Source organism: Gallus gallus, chromosome 1 (genome assembly GCF_016699485.2).
Source record: "Gallus gallus isolate bGalGal1 chromosome 1, bGalGal1.mat.broiler.GRCg7b, whole genome shotgun sequence".
In the NCBI taxonomy this organism is placed as follows: Eukaryota; Metazoa; Chordata; class Aves; order Galliformes; family Phasianidae; genus Gallus; species Gallus gallus.
Window position 1 is genome coordinate 166,749,368 of NC_052532.1, and position 17,130 is coordinate 166,766,497.

The 17,130-nt window shown below is 39.9% G+C and overlaps 1 protein-coding gene across 20 annotated transcripts in view; it reads right to left on the reverse strand.

Annotated features, from left to right (window-relative positions):
* Window positions 1–17,130, reverse strand: part of ENOX1 (ecto-NOX disulfide-thiol exchanger 1) — a 366,488-nt gene that overhangs the window by 78,330 nt on the left and 271,028 nt on the right. For all 20 annotated transcript variants that reach the window (XM_040657725.2, XM_046898713.1, XM_040657671.2 and 17 more), the window contains one exon: window positions 6,382–6,594. In XM_040657725.2, the coding sequence (XP_040513659.1) occupies window positions 6,382–6,594 (213 nt within the window). The remainder of the gene's footprint in view (window positions 1–6,381; window positions 6,595–17,130) is intronic.

A 17,130-nucleotide genomic window follows, 5' to 3' on the forward strand; every position in this document is an offset into this window, starting at 1 on the left:
AAAAGTGGGCCCATGCAAATCTAATGAAGTTCAACAAGGCCAAGTACAAGATGCACTTGAATTGGGGCAATCCTAGATACGTATACAGACTGAGAGAAGAACTTGAGAGCAGCCCAATACTGAAGGACTTGGGGGTTCTGGCAGATGAAAAGTTGGACATGAGTCAGTGGTGTGCACTTGCAGCCTGGAAGGCCAGCAGTATCCTGACATGCATCAAAAGATGGGTGGCCAGCAGGGAAAGGGAGGGCATTGACCCCTCTGCTCTGCCGTCAAGAGGCCTCATCTACAGTACTACACACAGGCCTGGGGTCCCCAGAACAAAAATAAAGATGTGGAGCTGTTGGAATGGATCCAGAGAAGGACCAGAAAGATGGGCGGGAGCACTTCTCCTATGAAGAAAGGCTGAGGGAGTTGGGCCTGCACAGCTTGGAGAAGAGAAGGCTCTGGGGAGACCTCATTGTGGTCTTCCAGTAATGGAGAGGTCCTTATAAAGCAGGAGGAATATTGACTTTTTACATGATCTGATAGTGATAGGACAAGGAGGAACAGTTTTAAACTAAAAGAGGGAAGATTTAGGTTAGATGTTAGGAAGAAATTCTTTACTCAGAGGGCAGTGAGGCACTGGCACAGGCTGCCCAGAGAAGCTGTGGGTACCCCAGCCCTGCAGGCATTCAAGGCCAGGTTGGACAGGGCCCTGGGCAGCCTGAGCTGGTGGGTGGCGACCCTGCCCAAGTCAGGGGGTTGGAACTAGATGGTCTTCAAGGTCTCTTCTAACCCAAGCCATTCTGTGGTTCTGTGATTCCATGATTTCCCCTCAGAGTTGTTTCTCTTCAAATTCTTTTTTTGTTTGTTTTATCAACAAGGAGAAAGACATTGAATCATACTGAGTAACTCTCAGTAATTTGATAAAATGTCAGAGCACTGTAATACACTGCTAAGGTCCTTCAGCTTCAGGACTTCGGAAGGAGACTTGAGGTGCCAAACCTAATCTTTTCAAGGAGGAGAGAAACAGAGTTTTTCTCCTTGATTCTTCAAGAATAGCCCTACTGAGTCAACGCAAATGTGTATTTAGCCTCACAATCCTGTCATGAATAAAAGCAGCAAGTAGATGAACAGCGTAATTTCCCAATTTGAGATTCCTTTGGTTTCAGAAACCAAAAGCTGTGTATCTCTTTGCTGTTACCTCCATGTACATTTTACATAAAATGCATCAGCATAAGAAAGCAAACAAGATTACTGGCAGCAGAAAGAAGTGGCAGGCACTCTATATATTGAATTGTGGAGTGAAAATTAGTTTCTCTCAGTAGCAAGATGGGAAGAATATCTACAAGATGAATGGATATGGACTACACGGTTTAGATCTTAAGATCATTTTCAAAAAATAAAGCAGTTAACAGCACGTAGAATTGACATGAAATTCTGGTTGATGATGCTGTGTACGTGCTTTAGATGGTGCTTTTTAGTTGCCTTGGATGCCTCCTCATATCCTTCCTTATCCCTTTCAGGAAAGTGCAGTAGTGCATCTACATGGGAGCTATTAGATTCAGAGGACCACATCACGTTATTCTGATCACAGCTCCTCACATGGGATACCACTCACATACACATGGAGTTTTCCTCTGCTGCCTTGTGACTTCTGTGACAAAGGTGCACCACTGGTATAATGAAAATTGCAGTATTTTTTCTGAACCTTTCAGAAGTCAGCTTGTTGTCCAGGCAAAAGTTGTGACTCACTCAGGTGCTGTCTCTTTCCTTCTCTTAAAAATAATTAATAATGACATTTTTATCCACATATACAAATCCTTATATTTTAAGATTATGTAAGATGCTCCAAACTACATGGCATTATCACAATTAGAGCTGTACCAAGAAAAGGATTTCAGTTTGGTTTCAGTTAATGGCAAATTTTATTTTCAGTACAAATACTTCAGCAGTTCCAGTGAGAATTGCATCTTTTCACTTCAAAAATGTACTAAACTTCCTAACATTTTTTGCTTATGATGACATAATATTTAGTAGCTGAAATTAAAAAAAAATCTGTCATGTAGCTTGCCTATGAGGTCTGCTGCAAATATTAGGATGGCCTACTGGGGCATACTGACCCAGTTGGAGTGCTGGGGATTGCTACATTGAATTTCCTAATTTCCTAATGCCACAAGTAGGGCTGTTATTTAGCCACTGAGAGTAAAAGTTAATGATGACCTTTAGATATGTCTAAGTGATTTAGAGGTCTACATCCTGTTTTCAAAAACTGCTTATTGAGAGCCAGTGAACCAACTAATGCTTGCCAAGGCAGGGTGAAAACCTGCAGCATATCTCTTCTCCTTCATGCCAGCTAATGCGCAGAGGGATCCCAAGGTTTCTGGAAAGTGACTTCCCTTTCAAGCGATCTCACATCCATCAAGAGGTAAGGACATATCTGTCATTAGTTACAGTGGAATAAATGACTGCAGCTGAGAGTCTGTCACCTGCCCTGTAGGATGTCAACAATCCCTTTCAGAGCACCCAACCTTACCACCTGGAGTACTCTTGGAAGGAGGGAGGCTTACATTCAGTTCTTTCACTAGCATTCAGGGTGTTTAAACATAACTCCAGAAAAATTGTTCTGACCATTAGGCACCAGAATTTGCTGAAGGCCAAGGACAGTGAAATCCACCACATAACAAAGATGTGATGGATTTGGCCAGGAAGCTCTTGGGAAGAAACTACCTTCACACTCTTACTCCACACACAAAAGACTGTTTCATAGTCTCTGAAAGGGACTTGGTGTCTAAGAACCTGGAAGATTCATCCAATAGATTGACAAAAATTACCAAATAAAAAGGTGTCATTAGCTGCTCAGTACTCAACCATGGAGCACTTCGGTTAATTAACACCGTGTGTCTATCTACCTGCATTTGGGGACACCCCCATCTCTTTGTCTAATCCTTGGGATACCAAATTTATATTTAAACGTGAGATTTTGGCTCTTATTCACCTATAGGTACTTTAAAAAATGTTGTCGAGGGACACTGCACAAAGTAGTTTGAAACCTCAGTAAGAAGCAGATGAAATTTACAACGAAGGAATGAGAAACTCAGAGGAAAGAACTGCAGCTTTGGTGTAGTCTGAAAAACAACCCAATGCAGATGTCTCTAGGGCTTCCATTTCTCTTAAACATGAAGATCAACATCTATAAGCCTTAGGCTAAAAAGGTGGTTTGGGAGGAAATGAAAAGGAGATACATGGAAAGTCAGACAGCAGTGTCACATGCAGCGGTGTTATGGAAGCAAAGTGGAAGAATTTGGAAGTCAAACCACGAAGACAGAATGATCCACATTTCAAGCACAGATTCAAACCTAGAAAAACTAAGTAACTTAATGAAAAGAAGGCAATGGGCATTTTTCTGTCTTGATCCTTTAAATAACTGAAGAAAGCACCACATGAAGGCCAAAATGTCCTGCAGAACTTAAATCAGAGGCTGTAGGTTGGTGGTATGACAAAGGCAATACACTTTATTTTGCTGATTATCCTGGAACAAGTATCTTGGTTGGGAAATTAATTCATGTCCTGAACACTTGACCCACATTTTTAGGGGTAATTCACTTAAGTAATCTTCTAAATACCTGCAAGCAGAAAACGGTAGCAGGAATTTTAATACCTGTACTTCTTTAGTGTCTGGGCCAATAAAGTGAAATGTTCTGGTCACAGTAATCCTCAGTTTTACACTGAGACCCATAGAGAATGTGTTCCAGGCGAGTGCACTTCAAGTCCATTCTGTTACTGTAGTTCCTTGTTCCCCATAATACACATTGCTTCGATTCAAACATTTATAACGAACTCCGGGCTCTACCCTTATGCTGTGCTTTTCTGTATTAAGACTGCCTACTCCAAACTAAGCATGTAGAAGTTGGACATCTGGTGCTGGTTCCCTGTGAATCCTCTATGGGGAGCAGAGAATAGATGGCATTGCCAAGGGATGACTCATCTCACTGGAAGAGTATTACCAGGTGGATCTGATGACTCATCATCTTGAAATACATATTTTTCTCTGCTGGATGCACAGAAGGCCCAGAATGGTCAGCTTAGAGTTGGACATCTGACTTAGAACATGACACACTATTTTAAAAATACTGTAATATCTATGTCAAATGGCCACAAAGCTGGAGCATTACATTAGACTTTTGGATCCTACTGCAGAACAGCAGAGCTGTTTTTAGTCACTCCGCAGAATTTAATAGAGCAGCCATCTATTTTGGACAATCAGTATTTTCAGATTCATATTAACTGATATATTGTAGCTCATTATATAGGGCTGTGGGAAAACAATAGAAAAGGAGGCATAAAAACATTCCTCAGAAATTCAAATACAAAAAAATCTTGAAAAAAGGAAGCTCATTTCACAGTCTCCATGTTTAGCAATCTTAGGCATATACATGGGTAAAGCAAAACATCATCCATCTGTTCATAGCAAGTTTGCAGAGAATTTTAATAAGACATTAATGCTAATAATGGCCAATGTTTATGATGCTTATAAAATAACCAATGTGAAGCATCTGGAAAGCTCATAAAATTTGTTCTTATAAAATCCGTGGCATGTAACACCTTTCTCTGAGCCTGTGCTTTTGCTGACCTTGTCCTCACAGGCCAGATCTGCCAGAAATTCTTCTTCCAGGCCATTGCTGTGACTGCATCACTCTGAGACTCATGTTTTGAAGCCAGACCTAATTCTGTTTCTGTACGTTGAACATTCAGCACAGTACAGGAACAAACCAGATAGCCAAACTGCAAGTTTCCACCTGAAACTACAGGGATCTCTATTTCCAAGTGACAGATGTTCCACAACAGTTGGTGACAAACGGGCTAATTTAGACAGATTTAACTAACGTTCAGCCTGCTGACAATGGGGGATTATTCTGAATGCAGCTAAAGAAGGTATTTCTGAATACTATGGCTGGCTGTTGCACACAAAAATGCAGAGGCCCTGGTGTGAATTGAACAGCATGGCCATGCATGGTGCCTCTGTCTTTCCTCCTCACACTGACTTTCAGTAGCTGAGATGGAGGACATTGACTAGCAAATTACCGAGCAAATTAGCTGTTTTAAAAAATTTACTCACTGAACATATGTCCACAGAAATCAAGTGCCTTTGTCCCAGATTCTTCCTCACTAAGTTCAGGAATCTAAACTCTTAATTTGGAATGGGAGTTTTCCTAGGGCTGGGAGACTGAGCTCTCCATCAACTATGCAAAAAAAAAAAAAAAAAAGGTTTTCCTAATCCAGGAAGCTTGGGCAAGTCCATCTAAGCTTCTCCCTTTGGTCATAACTACTGGGGGAGACCAGAAAAATAGTACAGAAAAGCTTTTAGGGTTTATGTATTTATGGAAGGATGAGGGGTGTGATTCAGAAACTGCAATGCAACAACTGCATTGTTCTCCATCCGATAACTTGTCTCAGATTTTGTTTTTAACCTGCATACTAGAACTCCAGTCTCCACTTGAGTATCTTTAAGCTTCTTGCTTGAGCAGCATCACGTAACTTCACAATGCGGCGGTTAGATGAAGGAGATGGACCCAAAGATATTGTAGAGACATGTTAAAAACAGCAACAGTGAAATTTCTTTTTCTCACCTCTCTTTCCTTTTTTACTTTTTAATTTCTTTTTTTTTTTCTCTTTTTTTCTCTTTCTTCTATCTCTTCTCTTTATTCTCTCCCTTTGAAGAACACTTTAAGGCAAGTATCCTGATTGCTTTTTTATGAAGGAATCCCATTAAGGCAACTTCATTGATTATATTTCTGTTCTAAGGAAATAGCTGCCAGCACTAAATATTTAAGGCCGTTTATCTGCCAAATTAATACTGGCATTGTATCAGCTGAGTAGTCCTGATGCCAGAATCAGCACAGCAAATTCTTCTGTTGCGGGAGTGGCCTGGTACACTGTGAATATATTCCTAAAAGTTGCTGAATCCTATTGCCTTTTCCCTAAACCCAGGCTAAAAATATAACCTAATTGTCCTCTATTCTGTAATTGGCCTAGTTAACTAGCTGCATCTCACAGGTTACAAATCACTTCTCTCCACAAAGGCACAATCTTTTTCAGAGCAGCGAGGCTTCTGTCTGGTTCATTCCTGAAGTGTTATGTCTACGTAACCATAGACATTATGCATAGAGCACGTTTTTGTTTGTTAATAAAAGAACTACTGAAACTTTGCTCACCTTGAGAAATAAGCTCTTAGGAATGGTCCTTGTTCCTCCAAATTGCCACAGAGTATGAAATAGGATATGAAGTAGAATATGACTGCATTGCAACTACTTACCCCCAAACAAACAAACAAAAAAATAAAACCACTACCACCACCACCACCATCACTACAACACCACTGGACAAAAAGAAGTTACTTACATTGAGTCAGGATCCCCGTTAAGGCATTTTTAAAACTCTCCTTGGCTTGCTCCATCTCTTGCTCATGAGCGGCCTTTTCATTCATGAGACGGCGAACGTGGCTGTTTGCAGACTGCACCATTGAATAGAACTGGTTTGCAGAGCGACGATTCACCTCGCCTCGCTCAATCCAGGTAAGCAGCACTGTGATGGCCTCCGAAAACTTGCTATCATCTAGAACAATCGGAGCACAGGTTTTAAATTGCAAGTATAAATACCCTGCCAAGAACACGCTTTCTGCTCTGCGTCACATTAAAATCACTATAAATCATGCTTGTGGTATACCATTTGGGGCAACTTTTGGGTCCTTTGTTCCATCAGATGAAGGAAGCAAGTTCTGCCACATGTAGCTCCAGAAATCTTCCTTCAAGACCTGTCTTCTGCTCATTTTAATAGACTTCTCACAGTAAAAAGCAGCCTCTGCCCTCCACATCTTCACTCCTCTCTTTTGCAACAGCTCCCTTAAGCTGTTCAGCAATTTGAAATAACCTTAGAGTAGATTGAGGAGACTTTTATGTTACCAGATCCACTGAAGAAATGAAATTTGTCCTCATTAATCTGCTTGGTCAAAAGCTCAGTCTTGGAGCTTGGGCTCAGCCCTACTTTTGTCAACAGATTTCACTAACATCACATTCTTAATTAATGAACAATGAGTAATCTGAACAATTCCTGCTTGAAGCACTGATTAATTACAAGGAACTGCTCTGAACAGATGATGTGTCTGTATTTGTTTTGTATTTTGTGTTTGTCTTTGTTTTGTTTTAAACATTTTTCTTAAAGGAGTCCAAATGAATCCAGACAAATACATGGAGTACTGCTTTTTGATTACCATTCAGGTAAATACAGTTATATTTCTCTGCAGGAAGATCAAGAAAACCTAGTGGTTAGATTTCATGCACTCTCTCCCCAAGTAATCTTATTTCCTCTGACAGTGCTCTCAGCTTTGTCAGAAGACTCTTAACACGGCATCCTTTACACTTCCGGCTTCATTGGGGTTAAGAAGACACATTTCTTTTTAAGTTCCATTTAGGCTGAACTGCAAGAAAATGTTATTACAACAAAGTGTCTTCCTGTGGAAGCATTTCTGTGCAATTTGATCTTGCTTTTTCCACAGATTTTTATTCTATAAAACTTCAATTTCCCAACAAATCATTTTAAACAGCTCATCTGGTCCTTGCTGTTTAGATTTCTTCATGCATTTTGCATGGAAGGTATACTTTTCTGTAAGAAAAAGCATGCTGTTACGGTATAGAAAGGTAGCACAATTATAACCAAAAGACATTTAAAATGAAAACTGGAAAATATTAAAACCAACCAAAAGACATTTAAAATGAAAATTGGACAATATTAAAACCTACCAAAAGACATTTAAAATGAAAATTGGAAGATATTAAAACCGACCAACTGTGTTGGAGGATACAGAAATGTGGAGCGTTGTAGGACTCTGCATTCTATGTGCAAAGAATAATGAAATACTAATACTCAAGTGATGATTTGGGCTTTTATTCCCAATCAGCAATCACTGCCCTAAAAGGCAAGGAGCCTGAAGTGCAGAGAGGACAAGTGACACGCTCTGTGCCCACAGCTCTGCGAAGAATAGATTTTACATTGCCTGATCTTTAGCATCTTATTAACTGAAACATGCTTTCAGCTACAGCAATGGGATTTGCTTGCCACAGCTGGATAGGCATGTTCACTCAGGATGCCTGAAAAAAAACTGCAAAATAAGAGCATCATAACATCCTATCTCTGTGTGATGTCTCTTTACGCTAACATGTGATTAATCGTCATCATCATTCATTAAATAATTGTCTGTGGGAAGGAAAAGGCAGTCAGGTATCTTTATTTTCCATATTGTTCCCTTTCATTAGTCTCCACTTTCTAGCTTTTCCAGATGCAAACAAGGCAGGTATGTATTAAGAGTCCCTGATGAGTGAATTAGCTGAATACGTGCCTCAGAAAAAAAATATATATATAAATGAAACTTGTGCAAAGCCTCTTCATGCTGCAAGCAAACACTCTCTAAGCTTGGATAAAATCTTTAGCCTGCTAAAATGCATGGGAATTGGATGTTACAGATCCAGTATAGCCAAGAACTCATTCCTAGAACATCATTATAATTACAGTAGTCAATAAAAATAACCTGTAAGGGCTGTTGGGCATGTTAGCATGCAAATTCTAACAATCTGTGGAGTCAGGTTGCTCTGTAGATGGCACCAGCCTGTTAACACTGAGGATGTGGCTGGCTGTGAGTAGAGAGTAACTACACAAATATTCTTCTTTTCTCTTGAAGACATCATTATCTGTATCATCCCACGTAATTTATCATCCAACACCACAGTACCATTATGAGTAAATTATCACGTTCTATCTAGGTCACGACACAAACACCAAAGTTGGGAATACCTCTGAAGAGGTACACCATAGCCTGCGATGAGACAATGTGCACAACTGGGCAAAAATGTTTCATGAAGCTGCATCAGGAAAATTAGATGCACAAAACCATTCTCCTTTTTTCTTACTTTAATCTCTCCACAATACACAGCCTCATGTTTTGCTTCAGAATCTACATGAAACGAAAACACTCCTCCTTTTGTTTTGTTTTCATCAGGCACAGTTGGTGTGTACAAGAGACGTTCATAAGCATGCCATCCGTCTGCCAGATAGATTAAACCCATTTAAAAGGACATGCTGAAAGCCTCTTTTAACTTACTATACTGCCAGAGAGCTGCAGAGGACTTTGAGCCTGTTATAGTTAATTCATGGCTCTGTACTAGCAGGAAAAAAAAGTTTCAATGGTAAACATCAGAATCTTCATTGATTACATTGTTAGAAGATACATTAAAAAATGCCAGAGGGTAATATATTCACAACAGGAGCACACTAGTTAGTAAAATCTTTTCTCTACTGATTCAAAATTTCCTTATTTCATCTTCTAGAAATAGAAAAGTTAGAAATATTTTTCTATTCCAAACCCAAATGCTCAGTGTAAGGTAACTCACCGTGAATTAATTTTCTTCATCCAGAATGCGGTGACTCTTTCCGAGCAATCAGAGATTCACTTGGAAAATCAGATTTTTATACCAGATTGTTCATTTATATTTTATTTAGTAGATAAATAGCAGAAGAAATGCAGCAGTGGAATCTAATTTAAGCAGAGCATGAACTGTCATGATTGCAGCCATTCATTAAAAAAATAAAACAAACCTCCTAATTCTTTTCAAAATTATTCCCTTGAGGTAAGATGCACATAAATATACACTATTTAAAAACATACTCTTAAAATAAATTCCTTTATATAAGACATGCTTTCATATGCAATTGTTCCTTAAAAATGAGCACACAGTGGATTATTTCTTGCACTGAAATCTTTTCTCCTCCAAATTAGAGCATATTTTAAGAAAATAAGCTAGAATCCATCTCCTTCATGTCAGCCTCCGAGTTTGTAGCCCAAGGCTCCTTGTACAGCTAATGGAAAGAAATGGACATTTCTTGGGCATGCTTCACCTGTTCTCCTCCAGCTGTCTACTTGAAGGTGGGGTGAATTGCGCCCCAAACATGCGTGCTTTCCTCAATCAGCTGCAAAGGAACCTGGGGTGACCTGCCCAAATACAGCCATCTCTGCAAGAGTCATTGACATTTGGTCCAAGAAATTCCAACTATTATACAAGTACAGCAGCTGCAGAACACCTACACAGCATTTGTGTACGTGTGTTGGGTTTTCAAGTTATACTGTAAGCTGTGATGCACGCTGTGTCTTTTCATATACCCATCTATTGAGGACGGCTTGCTTGCTGGGTGTCTGTCACTAGAGACTTCCAGGTGCCGCTAGACTCAATCACACGCCTCTAGAGATAAGATATTTCAAATTCCTCTTATGTCAACTGAAGATATTTGGCACTTAAATCCTAGCTCACAACTTAGATGCAATGCAATATAAAGAAAACAAAATGCATCCCTAGAGCTGTCTGGGAAATTGTCATAAGGGATATTTCTATGTAAAAAGGAACAATTTTTGACAAATGTTTTGCATTTTCCTCCCCACAATTTGACCACCTGAAAGCATCCCCAACTGACATCATATTCCTTATAGAAAAAAAGTTATGACATGAGTTGCTAGCAAACAGCAAACTGGGAAAAAGCATTGGAAACAATGACTTTACTCTCAGTTTATGGATCTTCCCTGGTGTAAGGGCAGAACTCAGTTCAGAGTAATCAGAAATTTTGTGACTGTTTGTTTCTCAGTGTTAACACTGAGCACAGCCATAAAGCACATCCATAGCATGCTTTCACAACAGAGATGATGGTTTCTAAGGCCTTAGCCAGTAGACAGGTTAGTCCATCACTCTGAAACTACTCAACCACTCTTACTATTTTTACATGCATAGATATATCTCAAATATACCCAGCTTTATGGTTTTGAACTTTGAGAGTGACATTGTATGCTGGACTTCTAGTCAGGGCAAGGCCAAACACTAGAGCTACAATTGCTTTTAGCTTTGTTAGTACAGTAGAATCTTTTGAGTTGGAAGAGACTTTTAAAAGTCCTCTAGTCCAACACCCCTGCAATGAACAGGGACACCTACAGCTAGATCAGGTTTCTCAGAGTCCCATCCACCCTGACCTTGGGTGTTTTCAGAGACAGTGAGGGGATCTACCACCACTCTGGGCAACCTGTGCCAGTGCCTCACCACCCTTACTATAAAAAGCTTTTTCCTTATATGCAGTCTAAATATTCCCTTTTTCAGTCAGAAACAATTTTCCCAGGTCCTATTACAATAGCCCTGCTAAAAAGTCTGTCCCCTTCTTTCTTACAGCCCTCCTTTAGATACTGAAAGGCCACCCTCAGGTCTCACCAGAGCCTTCTCTTCTCCAGGCTGAACAGCCCCACCTCTCAGCCTGTCCTTGTAGGAGAGGTGTTCCATCCATGGGATCATTTTGGTGGCCCTTCTCTTGATGCACTCCAACAGGTCTGTGTCTCTCCTGTACTGATGACTCCACACCTGGATATGTTCCCAGCCTGGAGCTGCCCATCTGATCACAGCCTACTGCCAGAATTTCAAACAGAGTCCAGCCCTGCTATCACAGAGTGGGACAGAGGTCATTCAGGAGACCTGTTCACTCCATGTAACTGCAGCCATGAGAAGATGTCTGCCCAAAGCTAGTCTGACTTCTGGTTTGATCATTTATTGGCCTATAACTAAGACTTCTAAATGGCAAGCACCGAATTCAAAATAAAAAACTATAAACCCCAGTGGGTGGCTGAAGTGGGTGAATCAGGTCAGAGAAAAGGTGCAGTAACGTCACTCATCAGCAAGTCCAACCAGCTCCCCTGTGCACCAGGAGCAACCTGCTTTGCAGCACACTCCACTCTTGGTGCCACAATGCCGACCTATTTTTCTCTTGTCTTAAGAGCTTCTCCTGCACTGACCTAGAAATGCAACTCTCCAGTCTGCTACCCTCACTTTCTTTTTTTTTTTCTTCCCTGCTCAAATACTTTATATAACTGTGTCGTGCACCACACATATCAGTCTGGTACTTTTGAGATTAATACCATTTTTAACCCAATGGCACTGTATAATAAGTGAGAATCTGGGAATACAAATTCTTACTGCCAAAGGGTCATTTTAAAGAAAGATTAATCATCTACCTTGCTATTTCTTAAATAGCCTTAACTGTATGCTATCCCTGAGAAACTTTTGCTGTTATATAATAAATGACTACCTAAAGCCAGATTTGATAAAAATATACATATGCATTTACTAAAAGATATCTTAAAAAAAAAAATCACTCGCCCCTGCATCATCAAACTCCTTCTTCCAAATTCAATCAGAGAAGATTCTTCCAGAGGTGGGTTTCGTGTGAGACACAATGATCCATTATCTTATCCTGCAGATGCCGTTACTGCCAACAAGAAGTAATTATGAAGGTACTGAGTTTCCTCCTTACTTCTGAAAAAATCACACTGCAAACTTTCAGATCAGCGAGCTGCAATTTGCCAGTTCATAGTAATTAACTCAAGTCATTTTGCAGTGCTGCACATTTAATCAAGTGGGTTCGTAGAAAAAACGTTAACATGTGCATCGATACAATCCAGATTAGGTGAGGGAGGGTGATTTTGGTAATACACTTAGCAGTGAATGTATTTCTTGTGGGTTGATGGAGTGAGGTGCCCAGGGAACTGGGTTATCAGGGCAATGACAGCTGAACACACCTTTCACTCTTTTGCCAGGAGTGAGAACCAGCCGTGCAACGTGCCTGCTCACAGCCCCTGCGTGAGGCACTTGGAGCCAGATGTACAGTGCCACAGCAGATGTCAGCAGCATATGGAAGAAGGAAGGAGAAGATGATGATCTAAAAAACGAGGAGGCTACGCAAACAGATCTGACGCTAAAGCCTCAAAGCATGTCTGTTATAGGTCTTTGCCTTGATATACCACTAATAAAAAAAAGATAGTGCTAAAAAAAGGCCCAGAGCCTTTCAGCAGCAATTAAACCTGGCGCATGTTGGATTTGTTAGGAGAATCTCAGCTTTGCCTCCCTCCGCTGTCGCCAGGCACTGAGCTGCACCCCACAGTGTGAGAGCCGCCCCTGTGGATAAACAGCCGTGTTTGTAGTGCTGCCCAAATCTGGCTCTCAAGTGCAGCCTGAGAACGACAGCAGCACAGTTCTCCTCTCAGTGAAACCTCCCATTTCCCAAGCAATTAAATGTTGTTTATATTTCAAACGATGTGCACGGGCTGAGATTGTCAGGCTTGATGTTACCTGAATCTTGCACAAGATGCATCCCCAGTTAGTTCACTCTACTGTAACTGCCATCTATTTATTTAAATTTCCAATCTGTTCTCTCTTCAGGGGATAATACAGTGCCTGGCAAAGCAGCAGCTTCTCAATTTTTCAAATTATATATTTTTTTTAATGGAAAACCACATGAACAACTTTCCTGTGCTCATAAAGAGACACTGTATTTAAAAGGGAGGTAAATACCAGGGTACTGTACATGACTTGCAGGTATTTACTTCTCTTTTTCTCAAAATATTTAAAAACGTATATTCAGATATGAAGAGATGTCTGTTAGAAGGCAGAACTACCTGCAGCAAATAAGACAGATGTAGTACATTGAAGGAGTTTATTTGCAAGAAGTGATTTCTGAGGATGACTGAGATATGCTCAAATTAAGGATACCATAGTGTTTGGAACGCTACTTGGAAACACAAATGTCATCAGCACACAGATGAAATGATTTGTTCCAATCCACGTAAACAGCAGTATTTCATTTAGAGACAAAAGGTTCACCCATCTCTGGTTGTGTGATGCTCTGGACACCACCTGTCTCAGTCATTTATAAAGCATCCAGGAAAACAGATGAGAAAGTATGCAAATTTGATCCCAAATATCTACTGCCACATCTCACTGTGTAGTAATAACACAATGTAACTCAAGAATCAAAATCTGAAATGTGCACAAAACAAGAAAGCTGCAACAAAGCAGAAGAGGGTTGTATTTTTATAGTGTAATAACAAAAGACATCGTATTTTGCTGGTTTTGTTGGCATGAGAAAGGACTGTTCTCAAAGGCCTTTAAAGGTGGACAATTCACATTTGCAGTCACATTTCACTGCAAAATACTTTAGTTTACCAGATTTCACATCAGTGAAATTTTTGAGATAATTCATCAAAGAAACACAGACCTTTATCCAAGCCTGGAGGATCTCGGAAAGTGAGGTAGAGCTTTCATTAATCTGAGTTATGCTTACTTTTAACTGATTCCTTAGCAATCAGGTGATAGTCCATTGAAACTACCTGCACTCCCATGTCATATTTTGGAATATTTAAGTCAAAAGGCAGAATTGAAGAGCACCTTTTGAAAAAGTGAAAGTTTCTTTTGCATTTTAAACAACTGGTGCTATTTTATTTTATTATTTTTTTTTTCTCCTTTGAGTTCATTTTAGTTTAAAAGTTAAAAAAAAATCCACAAAACCTAGCAAAAAATAACTTCTCATGCAAAATAACAGAAGTTTTATTTTCCTATCTAGCTTGCAAACATTAAATAAATGGTAGAAACCCAGAACTGACAAGCATTGCCCTGGTATGATCAGGAGCTTCCTCACGTTACCTATCTAGTCTGACTGCTAGACCTCAGTTCATTCCAATAATCCAGGCTCAGTTTTCTTTTGCCTTCTTGTGCTAAATCTGCTGTGACCAATGAAGAAGGCTTGCAAACATTGTATGGGAGTGCATTAAACACATTTAAATCAAGTATTTTGTGACAAGTCATCTTCCCAATGCAGTAAATGTCCTCTTTCTATGAACTATCATCTCCTTGGCTTCTCCCTCTTTTGGCTCTGGCTGTGACCAACGGAGAACATCTCTCACAAATTAGTAATGCAGAGCAGCTCAAAAAGCATTTTATCAATGAGAGTTAGTTGTGTGGGCCTAAATTTTTAGAGCTACTGGCTCAGATTCATGAGACCTATCCCCAAAATACTGGCAATATGTCACTGCCACATAGTGAAAAGTGGCAGTGGCAAAATGTAATAGGTGGATAGGGAAATAAACAACACTGTATACATTTAGAGAGAAGAAAAGTGAATATACTCTTGGCTATAAGCTGAAGAAAAAACGTTCACACTGCCATCAAGGAAATAGTTATGAAGGATTGCATTTGCAGGACCCTGAAGACCTCAGCAGAGGGGAAAAAAAAAAAAAAAAGACAAAGAAAAAAAAAAAAGAAACAGAAAAGGAAAAAGATTTCCATTAAACATCACAGTCTGACGCAGTTTAAAATGGGAAGTGGTGATGAATTGTACTAGCTCATAGTTTCCCTTCTTAGTTCCAACAATTTCTGCATAAAGAAAGCGTTCTTTCCAGAAATGAAGGGACGTGGGATAGTCCACAGACAGCAGGGAATGGAGAGCAAGACATCACCCCTCAAGCTTTTGCAGGTATGCATGACCTCACACATAACGGAGGTATCCCAGCTCCCAGCCCCAGTCACCAGGCACTGTATTTTAAGAATCCAGCTGTTACTTCACTGAAGCCTCATACCAGTAGAGATTACCTGGGTGAAATTTTATAATGAACTTCTGTTTCCAAAGAGCATAAAAGAGCCCTCTCCACCCTATCACCCATTTTTCTCCACAGCAGTGACTGCCATATGAGGTAGCTTTAGGACATGAAATATAGAGGAATATGCTGGCAATACTAAGGTGAGAATTTCCAGCCAAGTCTGGTATACAAAAACAATGACTTCTTTAAGTCTTGTACTGCAGTTTGTGGAAGGTGAAAAAAGATACTGTCACCTCTGTTATAGAACCAATAAATATCTAAAGACTACAACAGGATACTGTCTGATGAGTCTAGTTCATCTCAGCTCACTGTTACATTTCTTTGCTATCAAGAATTTCCAAGGTTATTTTGACAACAAAAGTTCCTTGGACTCAGACCAAGTTGTCTACATCTGTGATTGCAGAGCGGTGTCTTGGGATGACAGATGTTCAGCTATTTGGCATGCTTTTCAGCTAGTGTTGCTTGGTGAAGTTCTGGAGGCACTGCAGGAGCTGAAACCGGCACGATGGGGACCTGCGGCTCTATCTCATGAGTAAGCAACAGAGCTCAGGACTCTTTTGAGGCAGGTATCATAGGGAGGTCATGACTTAAGAAAACAACTGCAGGGCATCTACTCAGCAACCACACTTTCAAGGCAAATCCTGTCAAGAGCAGATATATTTTGATCCTCTTCTGTAGGATGTATTGTTCAGGCTTTGCAGCAATGCAAATCTGGTGTTACCCAGAGAACAGATATACTGACACCAAGTTTTATAAATATGTGCATATACAAATGCATGTATGTATTCATAAATATATCTCCTGTTAGTTTCACTGAAGCCGACATTTAAATTCTGAATGGGTGATGACATGAACTGCCCCATCTCACAATGAAAGATGTATCTTTGGTTTAGTTTTACCTTTATTTTTAGGATGTCCCATAGGACTCATGGTGAGTCTGTGTTGCCCAAGGAAGGCCCTAATGTTCTACTCTCTCCCTCACAGATACTGTCACTGGAAAAGTTAAGCAGAGTGTAGGACTTACCAGTATAATGACTGGATACCATCTTTACTTCCTAGATAACTTAGTACAATAGACAACCAATTGAGAAGGGATGTTTGTGTTTTTTTTCCCACATTTTCCATCCCCAATAACCTGTACAGGTACAGAGCTGGTTACCTTAATCTTGCTAAAGGGTAGTGTTTAATTAACTAAGTTCTTAAAACTGCAATATGTTATTTTGCTGGATTCCAATGTTTTTTAACCCAGAAAAAATGAACTTATCATTTTGAATTCTCAATTTCCTATATTTATTTGCTCTGGTCAAATGTCCTTCAAAAGAACTAAAGCTCCAAAAACTTGAAATAAGTTTTAATTAAGCATGGAAGCTTCCCAGACTGAAAAGAAAACCCCTTCTTAATATAGAAATCTCAAACATCTTGCAGAAATCCACATTCTCTTACCCCAGGCAATGGCTAGCCGTACGGAAGAAATTGCCCAGACTTCTTGTATTTTCTGGCTTAGCTCAGGAAACCTCTAGGCCTTACTACATTAAGAAAAACTTCCTTATAAAAGATTAACTCCTAAAATATTCAATTGAAAACAGATTCTGGAAACAGATGGATCTAAAACTACTGTATTGTATAAGCTCTAGAGGAGCTGG